General features: G+C 38.3%; 1 protein-coding gene across 2 annotated transcripts in view; it reads right to left on the bottom strand.

Moving 5' to 3' along the window:
* Positions 1–234: 234 nt before the first annotated feature.
* The window catches only part of KIAA0232 (KIAA0232 ortholog), a 62,494-nt gene continuing 49,608 nt past the window's right edge, over positions 235–13,120 (bottom strand). The window contains exons 7-9 of one of the 2 annotated variants that reach the window (XM_056489155.1): positions 5,867–5,948; positions 3,846–3,943; positions 235–2,879 (exon numbers count right to left, since the gene is read on the bottom strand). In XM_056489155.1, the coding sequence (XP_056345130.1) occupies positions 2,700–2,879; positions 3,846–3,943; positions 5,867–5,948 (360 nt within the window). In that variant the 3' untranslated portion in view covers positions 235–2,699. The remainder of the gene's footprint in view (positions 2,880–3,845; positions 3,944–5,866; positions 5,949–13,120) is intronic. The other variant, XM_056489156.1, reaches the window with a different exon arrangement.

Here is a 13,120-nt window from a genome sequence, read left to right as displayed (position 1 = left end):
TCTACAGAAATAAAGTGTGAACAAAGCTCATTTTGTCTTCTTTTTTTAAAGAACATATGCAATGTATTTAATTTTCCTAAATCCTAAAAACAGTTTAAAAAAATTTCAGCAATGAAAAAGATACCCAATTTAGGTACATCATGCTATTTCTCCAGAATATTTAATGCTTAACTGCATGTTGTATCTAAGTTATACACATCAGCCGAAGAAAATGAAGAGACACACACACCATCCAATTGTCCTTTTATATTTTATTCGGTGTTAAGTAACTCCACAAGAAAACAAAATCAGTTACTCTGGTGTACGTGAAATCAGAACAATACAACCACTTGAAGCAAAAAGTAGAAACAAATTTCAGCCCAGGAATGGAAAACTGATACTTCAATGCTATGGATATGCAATGCGCTTCATCCCAGTGCGGTTCAGCGTATGCCAACCTTTAATGCTCTTGTTGTTGTTGTTGTTGTTATTGTTGTTGGTGTGTGTTTCTATCCATATAGAAAAAACTAAAAACCACACTTCAACTCTCACTGAAAGCCTTAGAGCTTTAGCCATTAACTATGAAAACAAGTAAAGACAATTTGTTATTGCCCAAGCTCAATATAGGATTTTATTTTCCCCAAAGGTGCTGAAATCATTACATGCCACAGTGTAACTATGAGCAACACCTTTGTTACTTTTGAGCCCTTTCCTACCAACGAAGAAGCTCTAGCCAGAATTAACTGAGCTGAAGTTTGTGTTTGAAATATGTCCACTTGGTCATTTCCTGTTCTCAGATGAAGTTCTATTCAATTCTTCATTGTAGTTATTTGAAGAATTTGTGTGTAAAGTTCTTTTTTCCTTTCATGTTACAGTTAACTAGTTTCAGTGCAGGTGCTAAACAACCTCTCAAGGAAGCTCCAGAAGAAAGTAAAATACATAAAAATCTATTCAAAGTCTGCAAATAAATTAAGAAAAGAAACTGTAAAGTGTCAAAAGATTTGCTGTATGAATACAAACCCTAAAACATAGTCAAAGAGGAGGACCAAAAGAAAGTCCTTGGATAAGGGCAACCAAGCCAGTTTTAGTAAGGATCTTACCAAAAGCATTGCATGAGGACCGGCATGGTTTCCCAACCACATGTTTAAATTCTTACACTGTCAATTGAATAAAGGCAACAAAACCCAGTTACTCAGAAAGCATTTCTAGCGCAGAACATATTTCAAAGGCAGTTCAGCTCACATTTCAAACAGCTATGTTTCTTGTGAGGTTTATTGCCTGTCAAAAATAATGGTGAAGCTTTTCAAGTCAGTATTGGACTTTCTGCACTTCCTGGTGTTACAGACATGCTGCGATCGTGTAGACTAGTTAGTTGTTGTCATTTTTTAAACTAGGAGTTGGTAAAAACTTAGAATGTTTAGTTTTGCAAATATTGCTCCTCCTGGCTTATACGTTTTGCATAATGTGTTAAAAGCAGAAGGAGTTGATAGTCTTGTACAGATGCAACTTGACAATGTATTGACTTTCTAAGTTAACAAAAGAAAATTTAAAAGCAAGTCACATAAAGCAACAATCACTACTGCAATCACACATGTATGTTGTAAGTCATCACCTTCCCTACCCCCACCCACCACACACATAACTTGCCCCACACATTCTCTCAGAAACACAAAATGAACTACAAGATTTACTAAATTACAGCCACAACAGCAGCTAACTGCAGCAGCCACAGGATTTCTTTCAAGTGAAGCACTGACCCTTTGCATTTAAAACATTGAACACTCTGAGCATTTTAGAGAGTTTCAGTCATTCAGGCTCAAGTTCAGTTACAGGATGCTTTTGCAGGTTACATGAATGCCTTCATCTGCAACAAGACAACATTCTCATTACTCATTAACAAAATTCACAACAATCCACACATCACCCCAGTGGTTTATTATTTTTGGTGTTACTTTTTGAACTTCTGCCCCACATCGGCAAATTGCTAAAAAGGACAAAAAAAAAGAAAAAAAGGAAAAAAAACCCCACATTGCCTCCATACCTACAAAAAATCCTTGGCTTCTCCAGTTAGCAAAAATACAAACCATGGTATCCTCAGTGTTGGTTTGTGGGAGGGGGGAATCATAGGATAGAAAACACAGTTTCTGTAAGTCTCTAAAGCACAACCCTGTTGTTCCTACTTCAAAGTTATGAGATTTACTGAATGAAGACTGGACAAGTCATTCATGCTTTTCTCCTGCATTCAGAAAGGCACTGATAGATTACAGTGTTAAGTATTTATCTCCCAGTTCTTAAAGAACAAAGCCTAATGTGCAGAAAGCTGAAGTCTCTGAATAGCAGAAGTAGTTGTAGACACTGCGATGCTAAGAAGATCTTAATAGTGGTAGGGCTACAGTTATGAAAGAAAATAACTGCAATTAAGATGCAAAAAAGCAGTGGTACTACTAAGACAAGCACATGCACATCCATTCTTGATTTGACAACACAATCTAGTCTAGTTCAAATAGCCAAGAATTTAACAGTATTTTTTGGGAAAAAAATCTTCAACAGGACAGCTGTGTCCTCATCTATAAAATAAGCAAGAAGAGAAAGATAAATACACATCTGAATCCATTAACTGAAGAGGAAACTCAAGTTGTTGTTTTAGAGCTACAGACCCTCAAGAAAGATAGTTTTCCATCTCATATTACTTTTCAATCATCTGTTCTACTCTGCAGTTTTTACAGTTGAGTTCGAGAAAAAAGCTCCTCCTCACACGGATCAGCCCACTCGCTTCCACCTTCTGAAGCTGTGTCTTCAGAGCTGGAGCTATCACTGGAGTAGATCTTCTTCCTGAAGCCATTTGGTTTTGCCTCAGCATTTATATCATCTGCACATCTTGCTTCATAAACAGAAGAAACCTAAGGATTTAAACTGACAGTGTTGATGGGGAACAATAAAGAACATGCTTGCTTTTCTCTGGGCTGGGAGGTTATATGGTTTTGTAGCTGTCCAAGACAGATGCCACGATTACAGGGCAAGTCCTCCTCTTTCCTGACTTAGTCCACTATGCAGAAAGGACTGCAGAACACCAGGGAAAAAAAAGTGGGGCTTTTTTTATTTTTTCCTATTCCTTAATTTTAAGATTTTCACAAAAAAGCAAGAGAATCAAAGGTGAACTCAGGATGTACCTTTATCACATTAGAAAAATTACTGTAAAAGTTATTTCCAAAACTTGGTGGTAAGTATTACATAGTAAGAAAACACAGCACAGATCTGACAAAACTTCAAGCAAATGTATTTTAAATGTATTTTCATCTAAACGAGTAAAGCTATATAGCAAGTATGTCAAAATGTTAAACTAAGTGCTATAATCACTATGAAGTTCAAAGATATCAGTAAATACATGTGTACATGAATTTTTTTCCCTAGAGAAAAATAATCAGGGTTTTTTTGCTTGTAATGAGGACAGTATTCAGCATATATTATCTTTATGCCTTTAGTTACCGTTTTTGCCCTCATAGTGCACTTCAGCTCACTCTACTCACTGAAATTAGAAGTTGAAGGAAAAGAAGACTCATGTTTAACACTCATGACAAGCAAATGGCAAGCGTTCCCAAAGGAAACTGGCTTTGCTTATCTACTAGAAGTACAGCTGTTTGTACAAAGGGTTGCATTCCCCAAAGTACAACACCCTGAGGAACTTTCAGAAGGATGCTCAAGATGCAGGGGAGGTGTAAAAACAAAGAGAAGAGAAGCTTTTGAAGGTTTTTGCAGGAATTTCATTTGAGGGTAGACTGAACTGTGATGAAAGGAAAGATGAAGTAGCCCACCCTTATAAAATCTACTTAAAAAAACTTCCTTCCCAAAACCATTGACAAACTTACCATATTAAAATCTAAAAGATGTTCATCATCATTGGACACTTCCTTTACATCTGCAAGTTCTCCTACACCATTCTCTCCCTTGGCATTTGTATAGCACTCTTATATTGTTTTTGTAGGGGTGTTTCAGATGCAAAGAAAAAAAACAGAATTGAGGAACACTGTTATTTACATTTACCATAAATTAAAGCATCTAGAGAAGTATTCTTGGAATTCACACTCAATGCCATGTAAACTCTCTGCTTTTGTGGGGCTTTTTATGGTCTGACACCCGCAGAGAAACCAGCATAATATCCCACGGAAGCTTCATCAAATCCTACCTGGATAACTAATACAAGAAGAGGCTACTTAATTAATGAAAACACCTAATATACCAAAGAACAAGAATAACTTCTTTATGATAAATGGTTCAGTACATCTTTCAATTCTGATATTGCATTGTGTTCCACAACACTCCTTTTTCTATACCCACACAGTATAGACTGAAACAGTGGCCTGATCCTCACTGAAACTCAAAACCCCGGCTGATGTGAATGGCTGTGATTTCTACTTACCAGAGTAAACGTACATATATAATATCAACATCTATCATGTAGATAGACACATATGGATCACATGCATCAACACTCACATATGAAAGTACCCATACTGAAAAATGGATACAGGAAAAGCTTTGTGGAAGAGTAACATCGTGAGGATAGCGCCCCGTTTTGTTTACAATCGGAGCCGCAGAGAGCGCACCCTGGCTCTGTTGTTCCTGGCAGACACCCCGGCTCTGTAGCGGCAGCTCCCGGGCAGCGCTGCCGCAGGGACGCGCGCTCGCCGCCAGGGGACAGCAGCGGCCCCGGCACCGGGCACGGCCCCGGCACCGGGCACGGCCCCGGCACCGGTACCGGGCACGGCACCGGGCACGGCACCGGGCACGGCACCAGGCACGGCACCGCGGCTTTGGGGACCCCACATTCCCCCCTCGGGAAGACTGACGGCTCTGAGCGCCAATCTGCTCTTGCACTGTGCACAGCTCTATGGCTGGGAGTGAAGTAAAAGTTAAGATACTTTTGAAAGTCACCCAACTGCCCTAAACACCAAAGTAAGGCTGTTTTGGAACTAAGAACACAGTTTAGTTAGTCGCACTTAAAGGTGCATTTCAAAAATAATAACTGTCTAATCTCCTTTCAGATTATTAAGGAACCAGGTCTCTGATCAAAACTTTCTCACCCTGCGCGTGTAACAACAGAAAGCACCAGAGATCCTGTCAATTCAGGATACAGCACGGTCTTGTTCAGCTTCTTGCCTTGTCCCCAAAAAGGTGAATAGGTATGCAGGCAAAAAAAAACACAAACAAATGCTGCCTGGATTCTTGCCAGTCCACTGAAAACCTGGGCTTGAGTCAGTTGTCAGATGCTATAGATTCCTGGGAGTGCTGGAAGCACACCTGCTTCTGGTCACGAGCAGCCTGCCTGCTAAGGCTGGACTTGCTCTCTGTGCAGGACAAAAAAATTCCCAGACTGTCAGTGTGAAAGGAGGGGCCAAGTGGCAAATCCCTCTCCTTCCCAGTCTCAGAGAGATTCCGCACATTCACTGAATAACTGGCATGTTATTTATGCACACCCATAAAAGGTAATCATCATGTTTTCACATTTTTTTAGACTTACCTACCTAATAAGTATTTTTCACAATGAAACATTAAAAAATGTGGTTAAGTGTTTTCACAATCAGAGATTTTCTGTTTATGTAATTGCAGGCTTTGGAATTAAGTAAATTTGTGTAAATGTTAAGATTACTTTTAAACCACTTTGTTTTCAAACCAATTTAGAATCATGCTAGAGGTCTACTACAAGTGCAACTGAAGCATCCCAGTTCTCTCAGATAAGAGAATTTTTTATGGAAGCTTACTGGTGTGGATTTTTTAAATACAGACAGTAAATCCATTTCATCTGCAGCAACTCCAATCCATAATAAGGAGCATTTCATTCTAACATGGGTGCAACAGCAGGTTAGTTCTAACAGGCAGAGGTGCTTACCTTCACACTGTGATGCAGGAAAAAGGGGAGAATAGAGCGCCTTTTCCCACCAGCATTGCTTTTCCTGGCTGCCACTCATTCTCTGCAGATTAGTATTCAATACAGGAAAGTGTTTAGACAATAATCACACTTCATTCTGCCATAAATAATATACTTACATGTAAAGGAGGAAATTCTGGTATTACAATGAATTTTCCTAAGTCTTACAGGTCACACTGCTTAGCACTAATGGGAAATGACTGTCAAACTACAGTGGAACATCCATTCTCTAAACTCTTACAGCCAATATAAACTCCATGCTGGGGATCAGACTTTGCCCATACAGAGTTATACAAATCCAGAAAAAAGAATTTAATTCCAGCCCTACACTTTGTAATCTAGAGAGAGCTAACTGAGAGATGGAAGTACAGTGAAATGTTAGCCAACATGACAAACAGTTCAGTGTAAAACAAAACAGAGAAGACAGCGATCAAAAAGCGGCAAAATTTCATGTTTAAAGTTTGGGAGGATGAATTAGCAGTACCATGACCCAATGGAAAAACACAAAATTAGAGAATTATGTGTCAACATAAGGACAAAGAGGTTATGAGGATGATCAATGATTCATCTTTATGCTTGAAGGAATCCATTCACTAAGACTGCCAAAATACTCTCCCTTTCCCCATATTTTAATACTAGTTTAATTTTACCAGAGGCCTATCCTGATGACATTAATGGACACGGCTAAAATAGCAATGGCTTGTCACAACAGACATGTCCCCAGTTTCATAGCTGCACCTGAGGTAACCCCATTAGCCTTCAAAAGATAATGCCTTGTAACATCCTCTATAGATATTAAAATGACTCTAATAACAAATGACAGTGCAAATGCCTACAACAAACATTAACAAATGAGCCTCAGCACTGACTTCTCGCCAGCTTTCTCCTCAGTCAACTTGAGAATGTTTAAACATGGAAGATTAATGAGCATCCTTTTGTTCCTCCTTAACCCACTGTAGAACTACACACCCATAGAACTTAAACTTACAAACACGAATTCCTAATAAAGAGAAGCCCCTCTCAAACCAAAGGAGTGACTCAAGAGTGCTGTATTTAGAAACACATCCTAGATTCAACTTATTTGAACTTATCCATGCTGGTTTCCTATCATAAGACCCAGGAGTCTTTTTGGAACCACCTTTCAAAAACTCAAACTCTTAATTACAGAAAAGAGGGTTCTTAGGAACTCAAACCATCAGTTGGTGTCTTTTTTTTAACATAAAAATAAATAAAAGATAAAAAAAGAAGCAGCAGCTCAAGGGTATAAGCAGGACATAGTAAAAAATATGTGCATTTACAAATACATTCAATCATGGAAGCCTCACTCTGTGCTGATTATAGATAGAGGCACATCTAAACTCCACAGGCACAATGTGTTACTAACTTCAAAGTCTCTCCCACTGCTGCTGTCACACCTGCACATGGGATAAGCTGGATGAACCCCAGCAGGTACAGGCAAAGGCAGCTGGAGTCTGGCAGGGCACAACAAGCTGCAGCAGCCTTGCTTCTAAGGCTGAGGCACTGGCAGAGCTCAGCACCTGCTCTGGGATGGCTCTCTGACTGAACTGGCACTGGCTGCTTCAGCCCCCTGTGCTTCCAGCACAGCCCCAACACCTGGAGAGCTGGAGCAGGTCACACACAGCTCCCAGCCCAGTGCTGAATTTTTGTTTGGGAGGGAACAGAAGACATTTTTAATGTCTGTTTTATACATTTGCAGAAGATAAGTTTTTTCCTACAGTTGCTTAAGTGTTTTCTAGAAATGCACACATTGTGAAATTTTTTGTGAATGAGAGACTCTCAATCAGTAAATACAAAACACCAATTCCAGAACAGCACCATTAGTCTACCTTCCTCTGTTGGCAATCTTTCCCTTTTAAAATAGGATTTTCAATTTATGTCTTCTCTCTCACACATACTCATATACAATTCCAGTGTTTTATGAAAAGTTTTATTAAATTTTCCAGCTAACCATCTAAATAGCTATTATTTAGAATGGTTCTGATATTAAATATTGTGATTGGAAGTCTCTCCCCTCTGAAACTATTAATATTTAATTTACTTTATTCTTAAGCTGAGCTCATAGATAGCAGGGCAAAACCAGCTGCAATGCTGTTTCACTTCCAGTTTTGCTGCAGGTTGGAGAGAAGACTGATGGGTTACCTTTCTGGTTTTACAGCAAGGTGTAGAGTAACTGAGGCTTCTCCCAGAATATTAAATACTAATTTGGAAACACCATCAGTGACTGCTTCAGAACACTTGCTGACAAGGATCACAGCTGATAAGGGTGACAAGAGGCTTGCACAATGTGAACAGAATAAGCACTAAAGCCTCAGTATGGTCTTAATGAATATTATCAGAACTGTTACAACTGACAGAAAAAAATCACATTAATCTGTAAGCACATATTTCTTTAAACCTGCTCTGCAACCCCTTGCTATCAGGAAAAATATAACACATGAATAATTCAGAAGTCAAAGCAGCAATGAACCCTTTGAGTCCCATTCCAAAAGATCAGGTCCTAATTTTAGTTCATCAGCCACCCAGTGAAGATACACTTGGCTCAAGAAGCCAGTCACTAATGAACAAAGGGAGCTAAGTCTAGACTTTATATTCTTAAAACCTATTTGGCAGTAACCTCATTGTTGAATTTCACTGAAAATATACGTGCAAGGGATTCTATGAGATAATGTAGCCTCTACTCTTGCACAAAAAGCTGGAATCAAATACAATGCACTATTCCTACATTCAGTCTCATCAAGGCAGAATTTCACTGCTTCCTTAAAAAATAACTGAGTCTTACATTATGCTCCCTGTCTGGTTAGAATTTTTATTCTTCAATTTCCCTCAGTGTGATTTAAGGTCATCACATCCAGTTCCTTTGTGTTTACAGGAGCCTACAGAGAACAGGGCTTTTTTCCCCTTATCTCCTCTAACTGTGAACAGGCTTCTGCAAAACCACTGCCTCTGCTCTGAGTCTCTCTTATTTGAGAAAAAACACCCTCAGTTCCTTCACTCTGTTTTTGTAAGTAGTGACCTCTGTGTTCTCTCCTCAAGACATCTTTCCTGATACACAAGGAGCTCGGTACTCCAGCAGAGCAACTACACTCTTACAGGAGAGTATTCCTTCATGGATCTCAGTGTTGCAGTCTTTTCCAGTGTATCATTCCTGATTTACATTCAACTATGATTTATTTGAAGATGCTTTTCCATTTCATACCACTTCCTCACCTGCCACTCCTCCCATAGTGTTTGTAAAGAGGGTTATTATTTTCTGTAGAAATTTCAGTTGCCCTGAAGGATTGCATTTTATGTTTGAAATGCTGCTCAGATTTAACAACTTTTTGATTCTAATCCTATCCTCCAGTGTAACTGCAGACCTTCCTAGTTTGTTATTATCAGGGATTTTTATAAACAAGCCACACACTAGAAAAAATAATAATCTCTGTTGTCCTCCAGTAAGCCACTGACTGTTACTTTGAGAGTGCAATCTTTCTCCTAAACTAATACTTAGAAACTTCCTGTTACTCACATGTTTAGGCCATTTACAATTTAAAGTACAGTTTAGGCAATTTAAGAGGGTCATTGGTTCCATTTTCCCTGAGTTCCATTTTCCTCTTTAAAATAAAAATTTGCTATTTATATGTTTTTTATCTTCCATGTGTTCTCAAACAAGTATTCTAGAAGGCTTTTCTCAAATTAGTTGCTGCTCTTCATGATACTCAGGTGAATACTGCTGTGATTAACTGAAACAGTGTAATATCTGTATTTTCATGCACAAATCAATACTTTGGATACTTTCCAAGCTTGTTAGTTCTGTTTATCAAATACCTTTCTGTCATGTTTCTGATTTACTTCTAGAACCTTCAGGTGTACCACATCTTTTATTTGCTTTCTTTACACCTTGAGGGTTTTCCCTCATGATCTTTAAACTTTTATTGTGAACAAGCCCTTCAATATCTCTGCAAAGTAACATTTTCTTAATTAGAGGGTTAGAGCTTAAGAGTCTTTGTAGGTGTTTTCATCACTGGCCATGATCAGCACTTACCAAGGACTATCTGGACCAGTCCTGTCTTAGGTAGTCCCCAAATTACTCACTACTTACAGTCACTCTTTTTTTTGTACATGGATGACTATACATTTTTTTTCCCCACTTGATTTCCCTGATTTTAAGGCACACAGTAGACACCTCTGAATTTTGTCTCACTCTTATCACTACTTGGATTTATGACAGCTTACCTTCTACCCTGCTGACCTCAGAACCAATGTTCTCCTCTTCCCTTCCTCTCTTGACAGCCCTTTCTAAAAGGATTGTGCACTTACACTACATCACTCCAGTCCACCACAGAACCTCACCAAATCTCAAGGCCAATTCAGTCATGAGACAGACAAACACAGGTTTTGTCAGTAAAATTTCCTCATCCCAAAAACCAGTGTCTTAGGCATGTTCAGACCTTAAAACCCTGCAGGTCCTTTTATCTATCTCAAGGATCCAAGAGTATGAGGATTCTTTGAGCACACCTGCTGAATTGGAGCCCATATAAAATCTGTTGACAGGAGATGCAGTGTTGGTATATTCACAGGCTATTAACTGGTCCAGACTGTGTACTTACCCATGACTCCACAGCTAAACAGTAGGAGCATTTACTCAGAAGTAAAAGGATTGTACTATGGGGGTGCAAGGGAGCTGTGCTTGTGGGGTTTTATGTAGCTGTTTGGGTGGCATGTGCTGGTGTTTTTTTGCAGAGGTTGTTTGGTTTGGGCTTTTTTTTTTTTTTTTTTTTTTTTTTTAATTGTTTTGTTTGTTTCATTTTGTTGTTGGTTTAATTTTAGGGTTTTTTTTTTTTTAATCTTACTGCTAGATACATAAGTATCATTCATGCCTTAAAAAAATTCTGCAGGAGCTATTTGCAAATTCCTGCTGCAAAATACACTGTAATTCTAAAAGAAGTGCTCTAATATAGAAGGTAAGAGGGAGGAAACTGAACCAGATTCTCCTACAGTCTTGTTTATAAATAGGAGGTATTCAGAGATGTGTGTTTCCACAGCACAAATATAACTCAAGTTTAAGTGATGCAAAACCAGAATGTGTTACTATTACACTGTGGTTTATATTAGTATTTTCACATCCATTGTTTATGCAAAAATATTGGAGGTACCTCAGAACACAACTCAAACTTTACATTAGATGACTGAGTTAAACAATGACTAATTTCTGTCCAAAGTCAAGCATAGGAACACAGAAAGTTTCATTTCAAGAAAAAATCTTTACAGATACTGATCTACACTAATCAGTCCAGACCATAGTGCCTGCTTTTCCCCATGCATGTATGTGTGGGGTGTCCATGAAAAAAATTTCTCCCAGACTGTCCTAATTCTGGGTATTTTATACTAATTTTTCTAAATGCCCATGAAAATAAATACCACTCTTAAAAAGATAAAACTCATACACATCTTTTACAGACATTTAAGCACAACAAGAAATTTAAATAAATGCTCTTGAGCCAAAAAGCCAATTACCTTCAGACTCCAGCTACTAGATGAGCCTTTTTGAGACACCCTCCTGAGACATGGCAGATAGAGGGGAATAAGTTAACCCAGGCTGTCTGAGCTCAGGGGGTAATCAAGCTCCCCAAGCCCCCAGGAAGAGCTTAATTGCAAACCAAACTGGAGTCTAGACTGCTGAGAGGGTTGTTGGCCCTTTGTACTTCTCAGTGGTTTATCACTTTGAAGCTATGAAAATGCCTAAAAAATCATGTGACCTGAGCAAGGGAAGCAGTAAGTTTTCCTCTTGCACTAAGGAACTTCAATAAAATGAAATACCAAAGCTTTCTGAGCACTGTTCATTACCAAAAGACTTTTTACAAGCCTCAGTATTACCATAAACCAGGGTACCACTGTCAGCCACTTACTAGCTTCTTGAATGGATAAGTGGATGAAGTGAAGATGAGAATAAGCAGCCTCACAGAGCATCCACATGCAGAAGGAAGATCCAAAAAGGGCTGGAAGGAACTTCAGGCTCTTGCTGTCACAAATAACTATATAATCACTTGTTCATTCATTATGCCCTACTGCATGATGAAGTTAGATTTCACTGACTCCTGGCAAAAGGCAATTCCAGAATCTGCTCTTACTTACAGTCTAAGTTTATTAATGCTCTTGATGACTCTTTCTGCAAGGCCTGGCACAAACATAGAAACTTCCCAGACTCCAGTAAAGATTTCTGAAGCCACTGTTAACTTAACAGAGCAGGAACCAAGATGTCTAGAAAGGGTCTGGCAAAGCCCTAAACTTGATTCTCTTGTGCAAGCAGCAGATTATTAACTTATTGATGCTGGGAAAAGAAGCAATTAATTTAAAGAGGATGAGAGAAGAAACAAATAAAGAAGAAGGAAAATAAGAAAGTCTGATTTTGTTGAACAAAAAGGTGAGCTTTAGTTTTAGCAAGAGAAAGGTTAGCTTGCCTTTGCATGAGTTAGTGTTTCAAACTCATAGCTGAGAAATATGCAATTGCACAACACAAGCTAGGAGTGCAACTCAGTTGAAAATGGAAAAACTTCCTCCAAATGTAAATACTACAATTGCTGAGTATGTGCAAGAGGAGGCTGAAGAGGAAAAGAAAATATAAGATGTAAGGAAAAGAAAATGTAAGATGTAACTTATACCTATCCAGACAATATCTCTAGGCTGGCCACACATTTAATTTATATTGATAGTTAAATGTTTCTACTCAAGAAAAGAAGAAGCTCACAGCAAGAAAAACTCAGGGTATTTTTTGCTAGAATGGATTTTTTTTATCTTGATTATTACTTAACTTATGGCTACAATTACCAGAAAGAAAACTCTGAGCTTAACCCATAGTTATGCTGAGGCTTTCTTATGGTACTGTGGTAGCAGTGGATATTTTGCATCCATGATTTATTTCTTTTTGGCTCTATGCTGACAAGAGGATGCTTTAATTACCAGACAACTAAGCCTTTTTACAAGTCTTTCTTTGCTGAAGTTTACATCCAGTAATTCAACTCCAAATACTTCTACTTGGAAGAAACTATATTGAAAAGACTGGCTTCAGATCTTTATCTTCAGAATTTTTAAAATATGTTTGAATCAAAATCAGTAATATTTCATTACTCAAAATTTATGCATATTTTAACATTTTATATGTAAATCAGATAACCTAAAAACCTAAGGTAAACAGATTTTTAAAGTCACATGAGT

Source organism: Oenanthe melanoleuca, chromosome 4 (assembly GCF_029582105.1).
Source record: "Oenanthe melanoleuca isolate GR-GAL-2019-014 chromosome 4, OMel1.0, whole genome shotgun sequence".
NCBI lineage: Eukaryota > Metazoa > Chordata > Aves > Passeriformes > Muscicapidae > Oenanthe > Oenanthe melanoleuca.
This window is presented reverse-complemented; position numbering and strand designations above follow the sequence as displayed.